Source organism: Pyrus communis, chromosome 15 (assembly GCF_041283825.1).
Source record: "Pyrus communis isolate YQ-2024b chromosome 15, ASM4128382v1, whole genome shotgun sequence".
Classification (NCBI taxonomy): Eukaryota; Viridiplantae; Streptophyta; class Magnoliopsida; order Rosales; family Rosaceae; genus Pyrus; species Pyrus communis.
This window is the reverse complement of record NC_142579.1, coordinates 2,929,095-2,952,849: the sequence shown is the minus strand read 5'-3', so window position 1 is coordinate 2,952,849 and position 23,755 is coordinate 2,929,095. Positions and strand designations below refer to the sequence as shown.

The 23,755-nt window shown below is 36.1% G+C and overlaps 3 protein-coding genes across 6 annotated transcripts; 1 reads left to right on the top strand and 2 right to left on the bottom strand.

The window, feature by feature from the left end:
* Positions 1 to 1,529: 1,529 nt before the first annotated feature.
* On the bottom strand, positions 1,530 to 5,381 carry LOC137742104 (vacuolar protein sorting-associated protein 60.1). 2 transcript variants are annotated; one of them, XM_068481854.2, is made up of 8 exons: positions 5,160 to 5,381; positions 4,898 to 5,052; positions 4,302 to 4,453; positions 3,395 to 3,488; positions 2,602 to 2,673; positions 2,396 to 2,507; positions 1,988 to 2,148; positions 1,530 to 1,837 (listed from the first exon to the last, which is right to left on the bottom strand). In XM_068481854.2, exons 2-8 carry the CDS (start codon positions 4,964 to 4,966, stop codon positions 1,781 to 1,783), a joined length of 717 nt encoding a protein of 238 aa, XP_068337955.2. In that variant the 5' UTR covers positions 4,967 to 5,052; positions 5,160 to 5,381; the 3' UTR covers positions 1,530 to 1,780. The 2 variants fall into 2 exon arrangements, with proteins under 2 accessions (XP_068337955.2, XP_068337964.2); XM_068481863.2 differs by having other exon boundaries at positions 1,530 to 1,834; positions 5,160 to 5,330.
* Positions 5,382 to 9,562: 4,181 nt separating this feature from the next.
* On the top strand, positions 9,563 to 14,392 carry LOC137716324 (crossover junction endonuclease EME1B-like). The gene is made up of 12 exons (XM_068456077.2): positions 9,563 to 9,962; positions 10,188 to 10,343; positions 10,498 to 10,568; positions 11,123 to 11,299; positions 11,373 to 11,526; positions 11,616 to 11,725; positions 11,975 to 12,150; positions 12,422 to 12,485; positions 12,607 to 12,725; positions 13,020 to 13,109; positions 13,411 to 13,525; positions 13,881 to 14,392. Exons 1-12 carry the CDS (start codon positions 9,674 to 9,676, stop codon positions 14,058 to 14,060), a joined length of 1,701 nt encoding a protein of 566 aa, XP_068312178.2. The 5' UTR covers positions 9,563 to 9,673; the 3' UTR covers positions 14,061 to 14,392.
* A 1,514-nt stretch (positions 14,393 to 15,906) lies between these two features.
* Positions 15,907 to 23,012, bottom strand: LOC137744017 (pentatricopeptide repeat-containing protein At1g71490). 3 transcript variants are annotated; one of them, XM_068483878.2, is made up of 5 exons: positions 22,699 to 22,988; positions 22,355 to 22,433; positions 21,932 to 22,002; positions 21,095 to 21,190; positions 15,907 to 18,392 (listed from the first exon to the last, which is right to left on the bottom strand). In XM_068483878.2, the coding sequence occupies exon 5, from the start codon at positions 18,221 to 18,223 to the stop codon at positions 16,040 to 16,042; it is 2,184 nt and encodes a 727-aa protein (XP_068339979.2). In that variant the 5' UTR covers positions 18,224 to 18,392; positions 21,095 to 21,190; positions 21,932 to 22,002; positions 22,355 to 22,433; positions 22,699 to 22,988; the 3' UTR covers positions 15,907 to 16,039. The 3 variants fall into 3 exon arrangements, with proteins under 3 accessions (XP_068339979.2, XP_088542262.1, XP_088542263.1); XM_088686136.1 differs by having other exon boundaries at positions 22,355 to 22,407; positions 22,699 to 22,930; XM_088686137.1 differs by lacking the exon at positions 22,355 to 22,433 and having other exon boundaries at positions 22,699 to 23,012.
* Positions 23,013 to 23,755: the final 743 nt, after the last annotated feature.

Genomic DNA, 23,755 nt, shown 5'->3' with positions numbered 1-23,755 from the left:
CAAGAACATCAGAGCCATGATAGGAGCCATGATGGTTTCTCTCTTCCACCAAATGTCCAGACCGTTGGGTGGTCCTCGAAGGTTCTCACAGGTGCTTCTTCGGATGTCCGGATGGTCCCCGAAACACCTGGGTCCAAGAGTGGATCCGCCCATGGATACCAATATGCAGTAAAGTAACATTTTTTTATAAGAGAAATACTAAGGGAATTCTCTCAAAATTGGACTATCCATGGACTCTATGTCACCTCATAGTTTAACTTCAATACTCATGCTAACATTGTATAACATTGTGCCAAAAAAATAAAGTAATAGAGAGTTCAAAGAGTCTTCTTAGCATTTCTCTTTTAATAAAATAAATGTGGTGTAAATTTTTGCGTACATGTCATTGTTTCATTACTATTAGAAATCACGTCGGCATATAAGTTGTTGTCCTGTGTCTCTACTTATGGCCGTAGTAAAAATTGTGCAGTAATTTTTTTGGTGGTAGAGGAATCGTACGTTGTAGGATGTGCGGCGTGGTAAAGGAATATGCTTGCTTGATGTTAATATCTAATCTAATGCTCCAAAAATTGTGGGCTCGTAATATTCCGCTTTAAATTTCCCTCAATCCTCGTATAATGAACCTGAAAAGTTAGGAAGTGTTCGGTAAGCAGACAGAACGAAATGGGCCATAATGAGACATAATAAGCCGGAATAGAGGTTTCGTGTTGCGTTTGGTATGCGGATGCAGGAATTGGACAATTGTTTTGTTCGGTGTTTGTTGCGCGCAAAGGCGGAATGAAATGAAAATATTCAATGATCAACTACCTATATTAAGTTTGTTGTTTGGTACAATGTTTGTGGGATGGGACGACGATCTTTTAATTGTTCATATTTGAACACATATGTACTTATTTATCATATATTTGTTACACTAACACCTATTTAAAAACGCAATAGCTAATGAAGAGTTTTGACATATTGATTGCAAAACAAATGGTGCTTGAAATTCATAGATTGTTGTGACCTAATAAAAAGACATTCTAGACGGTGGCAGATCTATGATTCTAACATCTGATAGTCCTAATCAAGGTAAACTAGGCGTTAGTTGAGCGACGAGTTTGAGCGTAGTGCCTAGGCACCTTGACGGATTTAAATAAATTTATTACATATCATATGAATAAGTGTTTATTTACACGTAAAAAAATTATACATGCATTGAAAATTTGGGTTTATTATTTTAATTAGGTTTATTATTTGGCATTTAATATACAAAACATTAGAATTAGTATTTTAGTGAATTTGATGATATGAGCCGGGACGAATCCATTCATGAACTCGAATGGTGCCGAGACTCCATGAAATTTTGAAGAAGCGCCTATGAGGACCGCCTGACAGTCTAAGCAAGTGGTGAAGGAGAGAAGACCATCTTGGCTCTGCTATTTTTAGACCTTGGTTCCAACTAAGGATAAAGAATTCCTCTCTATTTCCCACGTGACGAGCCCCCTATTTTTTTTTTTTTTTTTTTTTTCCATTGTTGTTCAATCAGGTTGTGCCTAAGCATTAAAGGAATTGTCTATTACTCAACGAATACTTTTTATACCATATGTTTGTCACCATTTTTTTTTTTTTCAATACACTAGATTCATGCCTCTGAAAACCAAACTATTTCCAACCACAATATACGTGAATTTGAACACTGCATAAATGAATATTCACTTCTGCACAATATGTTGATACAAGGGCTGTTACTCCTCCATCCAGCCCGTCCCGCATGCACAAAAGAAAGAGCAAATGAACCCTAACCGCGAAGTGTTGCCCGAGGGACAGCCGGTAAACCCAATTCGTCCTCAGCCTGCTGCTAGCATTGTATTTCAAAGAAGAATTAGCACAACAGAAAACAGTTATGTGGAGCATGCTGCCAATCCAGTGAGCGGGTACTCTGAAAGAGACTTTCTAACCACATGGAAAACATCCAATTCAGCAAACAAAATCAAGGCACATGTACCTGGGCATTGGATCTCCCAGCTGGAGCTGTTGCATGTCCTGTGGGTGCTGAAGGCAAGCGGAGCTCCGAATCCAAGTCCGGTTCAGCATCAGGTTGGAGATAGGAGGGAACTCCATCAGCTTCTGTTTCCATACCCATGTCTGCTTCTAGAGCATCCAGCTCTGCACACCAAATTGAGAATACGGTAAGACAATTAGAAACAGAACCATCAAGAACACAGAATCATATCAGCTTTGAATGTGACCAGAATAGATCTTAACAGCGCACAAGATGAATAAGAAGGTTTCCCCTAGCCTATAGTCTAAAGATTGACAGTCCGAAATTGATCAGAAAGATTTCAGCCATGAATGAAATGTGAAGGCAATATTTCCTTCAAAAGTTGGGAACTTAAATGATTTCTAAGCTTACCACCCATAAGATCTTCCTCGTCAATGTCATCAGGAACACTATAGCTTCTGCCAAGGGTCTCTTGAATTTCATTGCTCACATCCATCAGGTCCATCATTTCATCTTGCAAATTCTACAACAAACGAGTATTCACATGTTCGAAAGATGAGCTTTCAAAAGTAGCTAGTATGGAAGCAAAGGAACAAAAGTAGAAAGAGACTACTGACATCAACATCTTGAATCTTCACGGTTTTCATCATCCCTTTGAGCTCCTTGTTCGCAGACTTCAGAGCTGTCATCTGTGTAAAACATATCAATGTTATATTCCAAACAAAAGTGTTCTTATGGCAGAATATATGCCTCCATGGCGTCTACATTTAGAATCCTAAATGGATACCAGGAATGAGCATAACGGAATCCAACTTATAAGAAAAAAACCCTCCCCATACACAAATGGTCCATCTCCTACCTCTCATGAGGTAGGCAGCCGGTTCCAATCAGGGTACAGAAAAAGCTCCACCTCAACAGCCTTGAACTATGCCCCTTGGGCCGCTACCAAGGAAAATCAACAATTTTAAGGTGAATTTAGTATATTCCCAGTGCAACCAAATTTGATGTAGAATAGAGAACCTCTCCAGCATGCTGTAAATCAATAGTTAACCCTTTAATCTGGGCATCCTACCTATCTCTTCTTTTTCTTTTTTTTTTGGTACTTGTTTTATAGAGGAAAGAAGGCATCTAATCCATCTAAATACATGTTATAATCAAAACATACTGGGTACCTACCCCCAGCCCTTAGTGCTAAAGGTTTGGCTTCACTAATACAATGATAAAGCAGTTCGTCATACAATGTCATTTGTTATGTTGAGCTATGTCATTCAGTATTCTCAAATCCTCACATTGAAAATCAAAACAATCCAACACTAGGATGAACATTAAACGAACAGATCCTTATATGTCTATTTACTCAATACTAAACATATGAAGTTTATCACAGAACGTAACAGCTTAGGACATTACCGTTTGCTGAGCATCTTTTATACCCTCTGAAGCAAAGGCAACTTGATCAAGGTTGAATGTCTGATTATACAGCATGTCCCGTTGTCCTTCATACCTGTCCAGAAGCTTAATGAATTGTACAAATCATCAAAGAAAAAAGGATAATGCAAATTGATTCATGTAGTATATTCACCCCATACCTTAAAAGTTGCAAAAGATATCTCAGTAATTCTAAATTCTAAAGAGAATGATCTCATAATTAGTGAAAATTTTAAAATGATATCATCATTGGTGAAAAAAAATTTAAAACTTAAATTTTACTATTATTATTACTTCTTTTTTTTTTTTTTTTGGGCAAATTTACCATCATGGCCTGCTAATATTGAAAAAAGGCATGAAATAGGTAGAAATGTCCTCACATGCAGATCGTAACCTAAACCACTGGACATAATGAACCAATGATGCTATAACTGTTCATATTTGAAAGATTTCCTTTTCTCATTGAGGCTAAACCATGCAAAGACACCGTAAACTTATGCCTTTAGTTAGCTGCAGGACACTTCAGAATGTCTGAGTGTGTACACAGACTCATGCACGCCTACTTTGTATTCTATTTGACGTACTTCTAGCACTATTGTGCACCCATAGGTCGCTCCTCATGTTTTTTAAAAAACTTCCTTTTTTTATTTCAAAATTTTTATTTCAATTAACCACTTAAAGTTCACTCCCAAGTCCCAACCGTTCTTAAGTCACAGAAATGTTTAATCATCGTCACTCCCAAGCTTTTTCCAAAGTCAAAATAAACCAATCTCAAAATCCCCGCAAATTTCATATGAATGAAGCAGAACAAAAGGGATGCAGTAAATATGAGAAAAGATAAACCACCGAGGGAAGCAATAAGTTAGAAACATGGAAGGGGGGGACCTACATTCGTTTCTGCTTGAGAACCCTCATGGCTCGAGACTTGACAGCTTCTTGTGCAGGACCGGGCCTTGTCTTCTTGATTTGCTCCTTGTATCTATTCAGTTCAATATCAAGTTTTTTTATCTTTTCATCCACTGTTTCGCCCCTTTTATTGATCTGTTACACGATAATGTTTTACTTCTTCAACAGTAGTAGCAGATAGAACACCCATCGTAACTACAAAGCTATGAATTCAACAATAGACAATACTTTCTCGGAAACAAAACATCGCGTTTAGTTACAAAAACTATCGATTCTACAGCTAGTCATAATGATTCGACTAAATCTTCAAACAAAACTATCGATTCTACAGCTAGTCATAATGATTCGACTAAATCTTCAAACTCATGATTATAGTAAAATCTACCCAATTTTTACTATTATTCGTTTCGGTTTAATTAAACCTAATCGTAGTAGAGCAATAAATTGAAATCCCGAATCCCCATTCCCAAAAAATTGGAACAAAAACAAGACGCTGATAATCCCACCTCTAATTAAATTAAGTGATACCCAACCCAACAATCAACCATCAATCACAAGAGAGAGAGGGAGGAAACAAACCCTATCGGAGGCATCGCCAACAGAAGGAGGGGGCTCTTTGTCTTTCTTGACACCGAAGACCCTTTTCATCTCTCTTCACCTACTTGAACTTGCCCGCCCCGTCCGCCTTTGACCCGACCCGACGACGACGACTGATTCCACCAAAAGCACTTGAACTGAACACAAACAACACAGACAGACAGAGTAAGAGAGAGGGGGGGGGAGAGAGAGAGAGAGAGAGAGGAGAGAGAATTTTCCAGATCCAGATCCAGATCGAACTTACCACGAAAATGGCAACTTTCTGGGAAACCAGACTTTCCCAAAAACCGAGAGGAGGACGAAGGGAGAAGAGACTTTGATTTGAATTGATGCGAATATCCACCAGTGGCCGTGCCCTAAAAACCAAATTAATTTTGGGATTTTTCGCGGTAGCTTACTGGCTCTCTTTCCTTCTGCAACACTCTGGAAAAACAAAACCCTTATACAACTCGGGTCGGATCAGCCCGAATTAGCCGAACTCTCCAAAACCCAATATTTAACCCGCTTTGTTGTGTTCTCAATCCTCTTATCTTACCTTTTTTTAAGGCTTATTTTGGTAATACCTCGTCCAACTCAAACTTAATTTCATTTTTCTTTCGCCAATATTGTCGCTTTACCCTTTAAATCTCGATTTTGCTCCACTTTAGCTATAATCCGTCTCTATCATCCAAAGTAGTGTCAAATATGCTAATATGTAAATTGTACGGTTGCGTTTGGTATGCGGAAAGAAATTCATGAGAAATTATTTTCTATTTTTTTTCTTAGAGGAAGGGAAATGCAAAATTTTTTTCTTATATATTTGGTAACAATAGGAAAGTAAGTAGGAAAGATTTTTTTTGGATTCCCGTGGAGAAGGAAAATAAATACCAAAGGGTGAAGGGTAGGGATGGGTAACGGTTATGGCAAACGGGTAACCGCGGTTATTTACCTATAACCGTTTATATTCATACCCGCATAACCGTTTATTCGTTGGATAATTGCATAAACGGTTATACTCGTACCCATAACCATTTATAAACGGTTAACCATACTCATAATTGTGTACCCATTTAACCATAACCGTTTACCAATTTAACCATAACCATTTACTCGTTTACCTGTTTTTGAACTCATTTATCATTTTTTTACCCATTTACCCCTTTTCACCTGTCTACATGTTCTTTTTTAACAACTTGAAAATTACAAAAGAAAAATTTGTCATAATATTCGTTTTTTGACAATTAAACACTGTTATAGGTACATTTTAGCATGCATTTCCCTATTTTAATCATTTAAGTCCTCATACAATTCCAATAATTGAAATAATAGTTTACGAACGATATTTTTCTGATACACCCAAGCAAGTCTTTAATTATAATTCATATGATTACAAAGTAAAGCTTCTAAAAACAAAAAGTAGTCATTATCTTGAATACTAGATGATTCAAAGCTCCAAAATATTCCGAAACTAAACACTTTCGAACACTAATGTTTTAGCACGTTTAATCACAAAGTCTCATCGACTCATTGTTACCAAAAGAGGCCTACAAAAGAAATGAATTACATAGCATCCCAACAAGAATTTGATTTCCTAGAAGCAATATGATCACACACACACACCTACCTATAATGGATTCATTTGCATAGAGGCAAAAACCAAGGAAATTATATTATAAGCATTCATAAACAAATAAATCAATAATCAATTAGATAAGTATGAAATCAGAAGGGTAGAACACACCTTGAGGGGCGAGGAGAGAGAGATGGACAACGAAGATGAGAGAGAGATGTGCAACGAGGAGAGAGAGATGAGCGGCGTAGATAAGAGAGAGGGCGGCGAAGATGAGAGAGAGGGCTGCAAGGAGAGATAGATGAGCGGAGGAGATGAGAGAGAGGACAGCGATGAGGGAGAGATGAGAGGGGGATGAGGCGTTTGAGACTCTGAGTCTGGTGAAGAGATTGAAAATTTAGGGTTTTTATTTTTTATTTTTTAAATTTTACATATATGAAATTAAATGGGTAAATAGATACCAGTTATAACCGCGAGTAATATCCATAACCGCCCATTTAAATTTCATGGATAAATGGTTATACCCATAACCGTAACCGTGAACTTTAAATGGGTGGGTAACCGCGGTTACCCAAACCCATGAGTATTTTGCCCATCCCTATTGGAAGGTTTCACTTTTCCCCTATTTTTCATAATGCTGGAAATCATTTCTCAAAAGGCTGGGGTTTTCAAACAGGGGAAGGAGCTAGGTGGCCGCGTAGGTGGTCCTAGGCGGCAGGTTAGGCAGCACCTAGGCGGTCTTAGGCAGATTTGGTTTTTTTTTATTTATTAATTGTGTGCTTTTTTATTTTTTTTAGTTTCATTATGATATACTTATATAAATGGTGTACCTAATTTGCAAATGATGGATTGACTACAAGTTCATCAAATTGTGAAATGAATTGGAGAACTTTTGAGGGGATACATACAAAAAAGAAGAAGAAATAAACTAGATACAACTTCAAATAGTTTAGTCTATGTCTAATCAATGCAAGGCTCATGAACAAGAAGAATTTAGTCTATCATCTAAGAATACTCCTCATTGTGATTATATGCGTACTATTTTTTAAATATTGAACTTGTTGGATGGATGTACTTTGTGTATTCTTCTACTTCTATTTTTGCATTGTATCATTATTCTATTAACTAGATACAACAACTTTAAACAGTTTAGTCTATGTCTAATCCAATGGAATGATCATGAACAAGAAGAATTTAGTCTATCATCTAAGAATACTCATCATTATGATTATATGCTTACTATTTCTTAAACATTGAACTTGTTGGATGGATGTACTTTGTGTATTCTTCTACTTTTATTTTTGCATTTTATCATTCTTTTATTATCCATATAAGTATAATTTTTTTTAGTGTAAATAGACACTTATTTATAAGATATATAATAAATTTACATAAACCTGCCTAAGCCTCTTAGGTGCCCACCTAGCCGCTTAGGAGCTAGACCCGCTGCCCGACTAGCCCCTGACGTTTTTTAGAACCTTGCTTGTAAGAGAGAGGTCATAAGTTCAATTATCGCCAAAGATGAATTTGAACTATATTATTATGGCTAACCCAGTGTGAGGCTTAGCTCACTCCTCGCCCTATTAGAGTAACTCCACCATTGCTTATTGCCTTGGGGATAGGCAACCCAATCCACTATCCTCCCTCCCTAAGACATTCTAGCCCACTCGGGCAATTGAATCCAAAGCGAGCCCGATGAAGAAGTCAAGCAATAATCGCCTAGCCTAGCCCTGCCTATATGACGTAATGCTAACATCATGATGATGTCAGCCACAATTTAAATTATAAAAAACTAATTAGAAATATACAAAATTATAATTTTTTCTATAAATACTTAACTTTGTTCTTCCACTTTGTACATTTCAATATTTTCAAATACTTTCAACCAATCGTTTATTATTATCTGAAATTAAAAATAAAGTTATCTTTTATTATTTAAAAAATTACTAATATTTTAATATGAATTGCTAAGGCAATTCAATTTAGGGGTAGAGTTACACTTAGGTAGTTACTGTTCATTACAGGCAATTACGATTCATTTAAGCGGATTGAGTTACTTATTGCTCAAGGAGCCTTCCTACACTGGAAGTGTTATTAGTATAGATACTATCGTTTGTTAAAAAAAAAAAAAATACTACATATTTATAAGGTGGTGTTTAAGCAATTAACTCATTTTATCGTTGACAATCTTGTCACTCATGTCTCTGATGTCAGTCTTTCTATTTTAAGTTTTAACATATTTATAATGTTTCAAAAATGACCACCAATTTCCCAAGGGCGTGCACACACATCCTTTTATAGCCTTTAAACGAGAGAATTTTTAGTGTGCTTAGAACATGAAGTGATACACATATAATTATGTAATTAGATGGCTATTTAAAAAAAAAAAAATTTCCAACACTTGTATAATAACATGTGGTGTACCGTCCGTATTCTGGACACCTTAAAAATTCTCCCATCTTTTGAAACTCTTGGACCTACTCCAATCCTTAAAGTAAAACTCAAATTTTAGGTTCTAAACTTACTCCAACTCTTGAAGCAAATATGAATTAAAACTCAAAACTTATTTCTGGATCAAATTTAGCCCATGATTTCCCCTTGGATTAGTTGGGTTGGTCCATCATATATGTATATTTTTTTTAGATTTATATTTATAAATTCATTGAATCCAACGATTAAGATCTAATTTGATGAAATCCAACGGTAAAAAAAAAAAAAATCTAACTGTCCAAATTTAAATTCAACAGCTAAAGTAATTAAACAAAAAATTCTTTTATACGTTTCATATTATTTCATAGTGTTTCACGAGTTTTATGGTGTCGGTTAGTGATTTTTCAATATTTGTCAGAATCTAAATAATTTTAGATTAAAATGTTCATAAAATTAAATTAGGATAGTCTACATAATTTTTTTCTTTTAAAAAAGTTACTTAAGAAAAAAAATTAGCTTAAATTCATTATTTAATAATTTGGAGCTAAAATTTTAACTCTTGGAGAAAAAAAATACTGTTTTTGGTTAAACCTACATTTTCTGAGTTAAAAATTTTAGATTTTAGCCTAATAGGAGATGGTTAAAGAAAACCGGAAACAAGAGGGAAGACAGAATTGCCGCTTAAAATTTTGAAACGCAAATTGCCTTTTGTTGATCACTCACAGGAATCAAGAGTGCAGTGTCGTCGTTCTACTCTTCCCTCCCACTCCCAGTCGCAAATGTCGGAGCCTCAGCAGCCAATCGTCCTCTCCGACGAAGAAGAAGACCGAAATGCGCTCTCTTCAACCCCTCCATTTCAATCATTCCACCACTCTAAGAGACGCCGAACAGAACTCGTTCCATACCCGAATCCTCCTCCTCCTCCTCCTACCGTTCTCGTCCTCGACGACGACGACGATGGTCCCGCCTCCTCCCGCTACTTGGTCCTCGACGAGTCTCCATGCACAAAAGCACCTTCGGACTTCCAAACCCAAACTAGGGTTTCACATTCCCAACACAAATTCTCCGGTTGGCTGTTTGATTTCTGTTTTTGTTTCAACTACGGTTTCCGTAACACTAATTGTGAAATTGCTTATTACTTGCCATGTTCATTTTGTTCGAAATTTACGTGTTTATGCATTCTCTGCTATGCTTTGGTTGTTTGAATTATATTATGATTTTGTAGAATTGCATTTTTTTTGGGCTAAACTTGGTTAAATTTGGTCATAGAGGCGTTGTTTTCTTTTCATTCAGGCGCCGATGGATTGGTATGCTTGGAATCTGACGATGAGTGTGAAAGTGGTTGTGGAATGGGAAAGGAGAAGGAGAATGAATCAGCTGCTAGTGGTTCTGGTGTGCTGAAGGACTTAGGTTGGATATCCGAATTTGACGAGTCCCCATGTTCTTTTGGTATGTTAAGGGTTGTATCTGTTAGACCTGTGGTTATGGTTGGGTGTTCACTTTTGTTTATCAGTTTTGAATTCAAAATGTTAATTAGAATGACTCAACTCCATGCAATATGTTTTCGCTCCTAATATGGACCCTTCAAACACATGTTTATCAGGACATGATGATCTACAACTTGTTTCTGGGAGTTCTTCACAACCTACGGCTTTTCAAGAAGATATTGATCAGGTTTTTTTTTTTTTTTTTTCTGATGCTAGATAGCTATGGAGTAAGCAACACGTCAGGCTGCCATTTCTTATAATTGTATGATAGTTGAGAAACGTGATTCCTGTCAAAGTTTGTATATTAGGCACGACATTTTTCAGGATGTATGCAATACATGATTCCTAACCGAACTGATTCTGAAAAGTGAAGCCTGCAGTAAAATTACTTTGGCATGAAAATTGAGGCATAGTGCTAGGAGTAACGCCTGGTAAAAACTTGAAACGTGACTAATGAATGGCAGTTTTATGATTTGGATGTCAAAATGAGCTGATGAAGATGTCCAGGTAGGACTGGTGAAAATTGGTTAAAAGAGTACAGATTGAAACGGAAGTTACAAAGGGAAAAGTTCGCTATACTTCAGTATTTCAACAAATGTATAACTTCATAAGAACAAATTTGTTCACATTTGTAGTCTAATGGCAGTACCATTATTTTAATTTTCTCATTGAATAAAAGTGTGCTGTTCAAAGCATGAAATTTGGTATTTATTCTAAAATTTAATACCATGACATGATCAGGTATTTGGTTATCCTGACAAAGAAAATAGAACGGATCAGACGAGAAACATTGTGAAACAGAGGAGAAAAACTAAAGCAAATTCTGAAAACGAAAATATTGCACAAGCAACGGACAAAAAGAAGATGGCGAAAGAGGAAAGGATACGCCAAAGGGAAGAAAAGAATAAAAAAGAGCACGTAAGTTGTTCTTTATGATCTGTTCCTAATTATTTTTAACAGAAACAAGATGACTGATGTATGTGAAAAACAGGAAGAGAAGCTGCAAAGAACATATCTGAAAGCTGAAGCAGCAAAAATGAAAAAACTTGAGAAAGAAAAGCAAAAGTGGGAAAAAGGAAAGTTTGCTCTAAAATCCATTGTGGCTGAGATTGATACGAAAGTATTGGAATTGGGGTCAGTTGGAGGTGTGGCCTTAATATTATTCTCCATCTGTGTATGTATCTCGCATTATTTCATATATTGTAGCTCAGAAGTTATTTGAATTTTATGGTAGGAAGTCTGCTTACAAAGATTTCTGAAAGAGGGCTAACATACCGCATAACATCAAATCCAATTGAAAGATCAATTATCTGGACCATGACTGTTCCAGAACATATTTCACAGGTAATACGTTTTTGGAATTGAAGAATAAATCATGACGTTGAAGGTTTATTGTGGGTGTGAATTGTGTGTGACTGGAGACTAGTTAGTAAAGGATCATGATAGGTGCATCTTCTTGGGTTGTATGCATAGCCAGATTAAACTAAATTTTTAAGGATTTCATGAACGTCGGCATCACTTGATTTACTTTACATCTTTGATGCATGCCTGGTGTAACCACTAACATATGCTAACCTCAATAACTGATTGCAGACTTCTCCTGAAGGAACAGAGGTTAAATACATATTACTGGTGTATGAAGCTGAAGAATTTTGTAACCTTGTCATCAATGAATCTCTTTTGGACCATGTTTTAAGTGTTCGAAGTTGTTATCCAACTTATACAGTGTGTTATCTAACAAATAGGTTGATGGCTTATATTGATAAAAGGTGAGAAATTGATGAAGATCAATGTATCCTTGTGATGAAAAAAATAACCTTGCTATTTGACTGTATGAAATTGCAATAATTATGTATTGTGTGTTGAAGTTTTTCTTGCTAGAGTATCAGTTTTTCCTTTTTAATTTTTGCTTTTGGCTTTTTCAAATTTACGGCTGGTGGTGAACCTGGAAACTACATTCTCTATTTTCCTTTCTACTATAAAAAAGCAGTTATTTGTTCGGTTTGTGCATACTCATCGTTGAATTGTTTACAATTTTAGGGAACAAGAAGTGTACAAGAACCCAACAAATCATAATGGCTGGAGACGCCCACCTGTTGAAGAGGTTGAACCAATAACACAATTCTTAGGATCGAGACACGTTAATGCTTTCTGGCGGTTCATACATGTCTTGCAGAATAGCAGTTCTTGGTTTTTTTAGTATCTTAACTTCTCTTTTTAACCAGGTGCTGGCAAAGTTGACCGCTAATTTTATTAAAGTACATTCCAGGCTGTGCATAGATGAGGCTGAACTTGCTGAACATATTGTTGGTTTAACATGCAACTTGTCATCCTGCCAATTTAGGTATTTCACATGGCATCACTCAGTTTTTTATCTATTTATTCTTCTTTCTACAGCTAGCTTAAGAAACCAAAATTAATCAAGACACGAGAGCTTCCCAATTTAGTACTATCGGATGCATATATGTTCATAAAAACAGGAGATAGAACCCCAATGCGCTGCTCAAACTTGACCTTCTCTCGCACCGCATTCACTTCCAACCCCCTAACCATCGAAGTAGATGGACCTTCTGTCTATCTACATTTTTAATGTTAATTGGTCGATATTCTAAGTCTACCTTTTGCTCTAAAAATGCAGAAAGAAGTTAACCAGACTGGATGTAAATGCTAATGAATCTCTTACCATTAAGGACTGCGTTGACAGGGATTTAATCAGAAAAAGCTCATGGTGAGTTGTTTGATGTCAACAGACAACATACAAAAGTAATGCAGAATGTTTAGGCAGCTCATATTCTTATCATCTCCCGTGGCTTTTACGACAGTGGTTCTAATTGATAATTTCATTTGATGCACTTTCTTGTTTCTGGGGTCAAATGATGAGGATGATGGGTTCTAAACTGAGGATGCAGTGCAATGTTTGTAGATACTACGAAAAAGATGCTGAACAACTGCATAAATGAAAATGATTTGTCTGATTTTATAACTTTATCATTTATCTAAGAGCATTTTATCTTGTACCTGACATTTAGGTTAAAAGCATTGGTGGCTATCCCGAAGGTACAGCCGCGATTTGCTATTGCTATATGGAAGAAGTACCCTACCATGAAACTTCTTTTGAGTGTTTACATGGACCCAAATATACCAGTAAGTATAAGATGCTGCAACCTGTCATGAAATATAAAAAGAACATGTGTTGATTGAACTTGACATGGTCACTATCCTCTTATTTACGGAACAGATTTGAACTGTTTCAGGAAAGTTAAATTTCAACCGGATGGGTTTTCTTTGTGCAATGCAGATGAAAAAAATGTCTGTCTAGTTAATGAGTGATCTGTTTCCTTAAGTAGCAGAATGCATAATTCGCAAAGGCATACTTACATCCAGCAGCAAGCACATTGCTCATTGCTGTATTGAAGGCGGAATTCAAATTGTTTCTGCATATTCTATTTACTTTCGTTTTTCCCTACGTTTTCTTGGCTGCTAAGTATTGCAATGTCAGGTTTGCGAAAAGGAATTTCTGCTCAAGGACTTGATAACGGAGGGTTTACTCGGCGATGACAGAAGATTGGGTGAGGTTTGTTCCAGAAGAGTGTACAGAATACTTATGGCACAAAGTGGATCCATTAAAACTGATGATGTTGAGGACGGTGCTGATTTGTTCAGGCGTCAATTGACTTGAAAAAACTTCTCTCCAGATTTGTGTAGTACTTTTTGATCCTCCGGAGTCCGCCATGCCCATGATAATCCGGCCGCCATGATTTATTTTTGGTAAATGTTATATTTGGGGCCTTAAATAGTAGTTCTTCTTTATAGTATAAAAAGTAAAAAGATTCTTGGCTGTATAAAAAAAAAAATGGTTAATTTCATATTTCCCACCTAAAGTTTTACAGTTCTTTCACTTTGGTCAACTTTTTGAGTGTCAAAAAGGGGGAAAGACTTGTATTGCATGGGTCACTGCCACAGTCGCATTCTATGCTAATAATATAAGGACATGTTATTGTTAACCCGTTAGTACAAGTGTCTAATCCACAATAGTATCGTAAAAGTTCACAAAATTCTCAGAACTCAAAAGGACATGTTCTGCCTTCAACATACCATTATTTGATTCGTTTTTATAACGTAATCAAGAAACAACTAATAATTTCCTTTGATCGGAAGATTTGACAATTATACTTTAGAAAAAACACAAAAGATATACAAATTTGTACTATGGTTCGGTTTTGGTTTATTTTTCTCCTAAAACTTTTTCGCTTCGGTATTCGAGTTGGGGTTTTCGGTTCGATTACCAAACCAAAACCAGTCCTATGTATGGTAGCGTAAACACATCAATTGATCAATAAAGAAACTGGATATAAATCGAACAAACCAATAACAAAAATTTGTCGTTGAACACACGAATCAAATCAACCTAAATTTAGGTGGCAGTTGAAGAGAGAATAAACCTCAGTTTGAGGTTAGAACCCCATGAAACCGTATATCTTCTTCTATACACCACCTGCCTTCTCGCGCCTTAGCCACAATGCAACAGCTCAAGCATGCCCAAAATTTTGTTACAGTACAAACTAATGCAAGAACTGAATGTTATCACGCAAACACACGATAAAATATTGTTACGATACAAACAATTCTAAGCTTGTAGTACTTATGAAATGTATGTCAAGAACCAGTTACCATAGCTGGACATCAATCTAATCCAAGGAAACCTTAACATAGCTAAATTCAAAACAATTCTCATACACAAACAAGAATAGTTAATGCCATCCTCCGAATCAACCACTAGAGATCCACAACATTCGCAAGTAAACGTGGAAGGCACAAAAATCCAGCGGAGACTGGGACTGGGGGAAGTCAAGGATCGAGACAATGCCCTAGAAAGCAGCTCTGGCAATATTCACTCAAAATATAATTACTTTCATAGGAGAAAAGACTGGAGGAAGAATGGAAAACGCCCGCATGAAATTAAACCCAAACCCAGCAGGAGACTGGGACTTCGAGTAAAGGAACATACCTGTGAAGTTGCCCTCACCAACAGGCGCATGTAACAGGAAAATAACGCCAGCAGTTTCCCTTTGACACAAAAGTAACCAATCCCTGTAAGCAAACAGAAGTGTTGAATGCCACTAATACTGGAGTTTTGAGAAGTCACTAGACAACGAGATGCCATTAGAAAACCGAAAACCATGATATCGTGGTCTGCATTAGAAACACTTTACTAAAATAAGTAAAAATCATATTCTAGGAAAATTACTATTGCTCTCTGTACTCAGAAAAGAAATAATGTTTTGTCAGTTCACAAAGGTGCAACGTCTCTATAAAGAAGTTTCGGCAAATAGCCACTAGCAGGACTGGAATTAGCAAAATTATGTCAAATCAGTCATATGCACTACAAAACTGAAATGTCAAAGCACAGAAAGAAGATAAAATCTGAAAACAATTCCGCCCAGCATCAACCTTTAGATGTGAATCATGTGATAAGTTCAAGTGGGACAACTCAAGCATTCTTCATGAGACTATCGTGCACCATATTAGCAGAATAATTTCACTTCAAAATTGGTAAAAACCCATGGATCTGCAAGTGTTTCTTAAGATTACAGAATTGAAATCAATTCACATGACATGTGTTAGCAATCCTTTTCGTATAATCAGCTTCCTTCTATTCTAATCCTCAAAAACATCATAACCTGAACTTATATCCCCATTTACAACGGAATCAGTATCTTTCATTAACTCCGTTAAGCCATCCAACAAAAGGTAAATTTCATCTCTCAGCCGATTTGTTGTGTCCCCCACCAAAAAGGGTGAAAATCCATCGCCCACATCAACCCAAGCACAGCCAGGATCCTTCTTCACACCCAAGTCCCTCATGAAAGCCCTCACTCTCGCTAGGTTGTTCCAACAACCAGCAGCAGCATACATGTTAGCAATTAACACATAGTAACCAGAATTTTCTGGTCTCATTTCTAACAGCTTCCCAGCTGCCCATTCCCCTATCTCCATATTTCCATGGATACGACATGCTCCAATAAGTGTAGCCCACATAGCAGAAGTTGGCTTGTAAGGCATCCTTGTGATAATCTCCTTTGCTTTGTTTAGTAGACCGGCCCTCCCAAAGAGATCAACCATGCAGGCATAGTGCTCCGAATCGGGAGTTATACTGTATACACTCATCATCTTTTCAAATAGCACTTGGCCTTGGATTACTAGACCGGAATGGCTACAAGCTGATAAAATTGAAACCATAGTTACATGATCTGGTTTTATGTGTAACAAGTTCATCTCTTCGAATAACTTCAGTGCAGCTTTTCCTTCACCCTGGACTCCATATCCCGCAATCATGGAAGTATAAGTTACTTCATCCCTCTTCAACATTGAATCAAATACTCTTTTCGCCTGTAAAACCTTGCCTGATCTGGCATACATGTCCACAAGGGAATTCCACAGCAATAAACAATCATCAAACACTAAACGTTTTGTAATGTAGCAGTGGAACTCCTTCCCATGTTGAAGATTTGCTACCCGAGCACAGAGGGGAAGGATGCTGGCAATAGTAACATAGTTAGGTTCAATTCCTGAACACAACATCTCCCTAAATAAGAATGAAGCTTCCTCAGCTCGATCCATGTGGGAATAACCAGAAAGCATGGAGTTCCAAGTAATTATACTCCTATCTTCTATCAATTCAAACAAAGTATAGGCTTTCCTAAGGTCTTTGCACCTAGAATACAATGTAATCAATACATTATTAACATTATCATACCCATCACAACCACTACGAATCGCAAAACCATGAATTTCCTTCCCTAATTTAATGTCTCCAATGTGGGAACAAGCACTCAAACCAATTGTCAATGCTACCGAGTCCAAAAAAATACCACAGCTTATCATTTGAGAAAGCAACTCAAGAGCGCCCCTGAAATTACCTGTTCTCAAGCACCCTCCAGCAATGGTATTCCAGAGTAAGATATTAACTCCAATACCCTCCATCTGCATGTTTCCAAACAGCTCGAATGCGTCTGTCCACATGCCCTTGGAGGCATAACCAGAGATCATTGCATTCCAAGAAATTGCATCCCTTGTGGGCATTTTGTCGAATAAGTGGCGAGCAACGTCGAGAAGCCCAAATTTCCCATACATGGAGACCAATGAATTATGCACAAATAAATTCCACTCCTGACAACAAGCATCAATGGACTTATGCACATCCTTACCAAAACTTATATCCAATTTTTCACCACAAGCCTTGAGAACAGATGGGTAAGTGAAACAATCTGGCCTAATCCCCTTGTTGACCATTTGTTTATACGTAGAGAGAGCCTCATCCAAAAGTTCATTTTTAACATATGAAGAGATAAGCACATTCCAAGGTAGAGGATGCAATATATTTGAATTCTCAATAATGATACGAGCATCAGCATGGAGATTAAAGCTCGAGTAAAATGTAACCAGCTTGGGAACCAAAATGGGATGTCGCTCAAACCCCAATCTGACAATATGTGCATGAAGCTGTTCACCATGCAGTAATGCTTTATGGTTGGCACAAGATAAGATAACAGAAGAGATGGAATGTAAGATAAGGTCACAAGTAGGAGAAGAGGCATAGAGCTGGACAAGAGAGATAGTTTTGAATGCTTTTGATAAATTTCCTTGGCTTGCATAATTCTTGATGGATGTAAGAAGAGAATCTATCATAGAATCATCAACAGCTGAACCTATTTCCGAAATACATAAAGCAGATAATTTCCCAAATAGTTTCGTTCCTTCCTTCCAGCTTTTAGGTATGAATCTTTGGATTTGAGATATAGAAAGGCCTCTTGGGAAGAAATGAGAATAAGATGGTGGCATACACTATAAAGTATCTTCTGCATATAATAACATGGTAAGCAAGAACTGATCGCATGACTCTGCCCGAATTTGCAGCAGGTGTCTTGAGAAAACTGGCTAATAGGAGATCCACTTTTGATTATTAAGATCAGGGACAACTGATCAGATTAAAAAGAAAACCACCTCTCTCCTGAAAAATAATTAGAGAAAGTGTTAGAAAGGGCATATTTTATTTATACAAGGATTTTTAGCCAAAAATGGTCCCTGAGATTGTCATAACTACTCATTTTAGTCCCTAAGATTTAAAATCGATAGAAGTGCTCCATGAGATTGTCTACCATCAATCATTTTGGTCATTCTGTGAAAAATCTTCGTTAAATTTAAGAAACCACCAGTTCAAGTGGAGGGGTTGATATGACAAAAATACCCTCAATTTAACGGAGATTTTCACAAAAGGACCAAAATGATTGACAGTGGACAATCTCAGGGACCACTTCTATCAATTTTAAATCTTAGGGACCAAAGTGAGCAGTTGTGTCAATCTCAGGAACCATTTTGGCTAAAAGGCCTTTATACAATCATGAAATGTGAGACCGGTCACCATATGCATACATATTAAATGTTCATATACAATAACTTGAAAGTAGGGTGTGTTTAAATTTATGCGTGTGCTTGTGTGTGTGCATGAGGGATTGCCTCAAACTACGACCAAATTGATCAGTAAAAGTAAATGACAAGACAACGCATAACAGGTTTTGGTTAAGTACTTTGCAAAACAAAAATTACCATGGCAAGTTACACAGTTTCTGATGTGGCCACTGGCACAGTAACATATTCTGAATTTTTGGGAACGCACATGTAGAGTCCTATTCCTTCACAGCGCTCAGCTGCTTTTCTACTTCTCCACACCCATTGGCACAACAACCATTTTCTTTAATCTTTTATAGGCTTAGGGAGTAGAATTTACGGTTGATTACTTTAGGATGTAATCACCGTTTAAAAGCTTAGGGTATAGGGCTTAGCCCTTAACTAGGAATCGAGAATCTGTACTAATCTCTTGTAACAAAAAAAGGTCTCTGAAAGAGAAAGTAATTCATTGAATTGAACCAAAAAAATTGGCAATTGTGGTCCTATTTAAGCTTTCCTTCTTTTCAAGAAGGAAATTTTGCATTGTTTCCCTTCAATCTGTATTTAAAATCAGTTGTGATGCCGAAGGTCGGTGTGATGCTGGAATTTATCTAAATACTCTATTGCAGTGATTCCAATACCGTTTTGGTGTGATACCAAGGGCCGGGGTGAGTCCGGATATCTACCCGGTTCATATTTATTCCTATTGTCCTGCATCACATATTCCAGTAAGGAACCAGAAACTAAGACTACCCATTAAATCCTATAAAAGTTTCAGCCTTTCTAAAAAGAGAATCTACTATGAGTACATTTATTATCTAACATTATAACTTAATTACTTCAAGCATTCTTTCTTTTTGTAATTTTACTAGCAAAGTGTACCCGCGCGTTGCTGCGTGGTTTGAAACACTGTTGAAGATGTAAAAGGTCTCGAAAAATATATATATGCTAAAGAGTGGTGGTTTTTTTTTTTTTTTTTTTTTTTTTTTTTGAACAAATGCTATTATCTACACTAAGTGGCAAGAGAGATGTTGGTATGCATATTATATTACAAAAATTGGGGATGTTGGTATGCCATCCTAAAGGATTGTTTTTCAAAAGCTATGGCTCTATCTCATGGAGTGTTTTATGTTTACAACTATACAAAGTAGAAAAAAATTTTAATCACTCATGAATTGAATCACCCTAAATTGCATTATGAATTGAATTGAATGAAAATAAGAAAATGAAGGGAAAGTTTTCATAATTTCACTATGCAAGATTTCACTATGCCAGATTTCATTTGCAGGCACCAAAACATGCGCAAAATTAAAGTTGGGGTTTTCATACTCTATTGGGTATCGAAAGTCATGTGAAAGCTCAGAAATAACCAAACCAACACCAATTTAGTACACACCTAAGAAAAACTTAAGCAATAAAATATATCCAACTCCTCAATCATTAATCAAACACAGTAATACAATCATTGAAAAACTCTCAATCATTTATCAAAATAGAATTAATAAAATTGGATGTTGGGGTCAAACTTTTGTGTCCGCCTAAGGATATTTGAGGCTAAAAATTTAATTTTACTCAATTTAGCTTTTAAATTATTTTATTTTCAGTCTTCAAATTTAGAGTAAATATTAACATTCTACAGTGTAGTTTCAATTTCAATTTTCATGCAATTTGTTATCTTCAAAACTTCAAGCCAATAGAAACTCTACATGCACGTATTCCTCGTATCATGAACATCAATCTATATCAATATATAATTTTAGCATATACTTAGTGGGAACCAATTATTCTTGATGCTCCTGACAATGACAAATATATATATACATATTTATATATGTATATATATCGATGTCGTTTATGTACTTACATCTTCACTGTGCATGCCAACTTTAAGGGTTTCATTTTGGGATTGTGACGTTTCAAATGAAAATTTTGGTACCCTTTAGTGATAGTTTGTATACTGGATTTATCTTCTTTAGCCCTTTGTTTGCAATTTGAATTACATGACTCAAAGTCTGTTGTATTTCTTCAATTTTCAGCTTCCAGTTTAGAGAAAAATTGGGGATGTGATTAATAATCTATTGTGTCCATTTATGTAATTTAATTATTTAATAATGTTCTAGCAAAATACAACCCCAATAGAACGAAATGGACCATAGAAAAAAAATGCGAAATATTTACCAATCACTATTCACAGTTTTGGTCAAAGAACTCAAATTTCAGAGATAAAAAACAGAGAAGCATGTATACATCATTTATAAAGGTTACCTCCTTTTGGTTGAAAAACTGAAGCGTGACACTAATTCTTCTTCTGCTTCCACCTCCTTATAGAACTTGACCCGCCAGTAACATTTGTACTTCAACCTACAATCAGTAACCAGTCAATACCTTTGGCAAGCTCATTGGGTATGGCAACAATATGTATGGGAAGACTATTGCAAACCTAACAAAGGAAGAAAAAGAAGGAGGCATTCAGTTGAGGATGTCGATGAGGGAAAGAATAAGAAGAAGAAAAGAAGAGCTAGTTGAGGAACAGAACAATTTTGGTGCTGTGTTCAGTTTGGAGGTATGGTCTTAAGAGTTTAGGAACTGCCTAATGATTCTCTCACTCCAGTGTTTACAAACTGCTCTGGTTTAATCTAATTTGGTAGTAAATTAATGATTTTACTCGAGGTAATTGAGCACGTTGCAGACCCTACTGAATTCTGTAAATCTCTATCACCCTTAACTGTCACGGTGAAGCAACTGTTACTTCAACTATTAACCGTTCTATGAGAGTGTATGCTACTGCCATAATTGCAGCAGTTTATAATCTAATCAAATTAGTAAGAAAAACATATGTACTCATGCATGTAGAAACTCAGTGGAGAGAATACTACATTTGCAACATAATGAAAAGAGGCAAACACATGACAAATATACCCAAAATATAGAAGCATCCAGGAAATAAAATGACATCAAAAAAGAGCCCACCAAATTAATGAAGAATTCTCCAAAACTCAGAACTTTAAACGTAATTTTACAAAATCATGAAAAATTTACTAAAACCCAAAAATAGGTAACAAAATTGAAGCATATCTTGACATGCAAAAGCTCAAAAGGTACCTGAAGTGATGAGCAATGGTTTGACATACTTTTTTTTTCTTCACCTCTTTGTAAGTTGCTCTTTGCATAAGCTACAGCAATTAAAAATAAAAAATAAAAAACCCATTACGTTAAATTTATCTGAATATTTAATCGCAGGTGCACCAGAAAATTATAAAACTCAAAATTAAAAAATCCCAAGATGAATTTGAGCAAAACCCATATCAGATTCTAAGTGGGTTTATGAAAAATAGTATTAATCAGATATCAACACAGTAAATAAAAAAATTGAAATTCTCCTACCTTTAAGTTTCAAGGTTTTTACTTTAGAATCCAAGGAAACCCCAGATCAGATTCTAAGTGGGTTTATCAAAAATAATAATCTAATAAGAAATTAACACAGAAAGTAAATAAGAAACCGAAAAAAAAATTGAATTTTCTTACCTTTAGTTTCTGGGTTATGCTAGACAGCTACCAACCCAAAAACAAGCAGCATCCTACAATAATCATCAGCCCATAACACCTTAAAAACAAATCCGTAAATTCGAAGTAAGAAACCAAACAAACAATTAAACAAATAAACCAAGAAGCAAAAGCAAATAAACCACATACAAAAGCATATTGATTTCAATTAATACTAGTAATCACAACAAAATCAAAAATTTATTTGCAAGCTTCCAAAATTAACAATCCAAGTCTTTTCAATTATTCTTTTTCTCTTTCCAGGAAACAAAAAAATTAAATATTAACGAAAACCATAAATACAATACAATAGGAACGAACAATACCTAAAGCGGAGAAGATGAAACCGTGGCGGCGGTGGCGGTGGAGATTAATATACGGGAGGAAGCACAGTCTGAAAATGCAACATGAAGATGGAGGGGCGGAGAGCTGAGAAAAGAGAGACTGAGGCCGACTGAAGATGGCAACGCAGCAGACCCAACAACTCGCAGAATTCAGCTATCGCGCGGTGGGGATTCGCTGGACAATTGGGGCTTTATACGTTGGAGGACGGCGGGGACTGTGAAATGGGACAAGAGTTTGGGTTTTACTGAGGTTTAAAGCCGGTCGTTGCGTTACTCATCCAACACTAAAAAGGGATGAGAAAAAAGGTAACCAATTCTTAAAATAGCGTTAAAAAAAAATTCTTAAAATATAGAAAATAAAAAAAGACCTGGATTTTCTACCTTCCCATTCCATATTTTTCCCATCCCCTTCTATATTATGCGATCACGATTAAGTCACGTCAATATTTTATATTGATTTTTGGGATGTGATATCCATCCACCCTATTTTACTTCTCACACACCTTTTTAATTTTCGACCGTCAGATCGGATGAATTGAAGAAGATCAACAGATAGAAACTATCAAGGATGCGTGAGAAGTAAAATGAGATGTGTGGATAGCACATCTCTTGATTTTTTTTATAGAAATAATAAGACAAAAAGCAATGAGAATATAAAATGTCGACGTGACTTAACCGTGACCACATAAATAGGAGAGGATGAAAGGGTATGAGACGGGGAGGGCAGACAATCAGGTCCAATAAAAAAATAGACGGGTTCTGTATTTAATATGTAAGCTCATGTTTATCATACTCACTGTACTGTGATAATAGTTTAGTACAAATCAAACTCATTGATTCTTATATATAGACATCACACTTAGTTAAATACTTAAAAATAATATTATATAAATTAGACAATCAATCAAATTCAAGTTGTCTGATTCACATATATATATTCAAACTCACCAAAACAACTATCGAAAGCCTAATGGTTTATTTCAAAGTGCATTTTGTTTCAACAATAAAAAAAGGCAAGTGAACATGAAAGCTTGAAGAT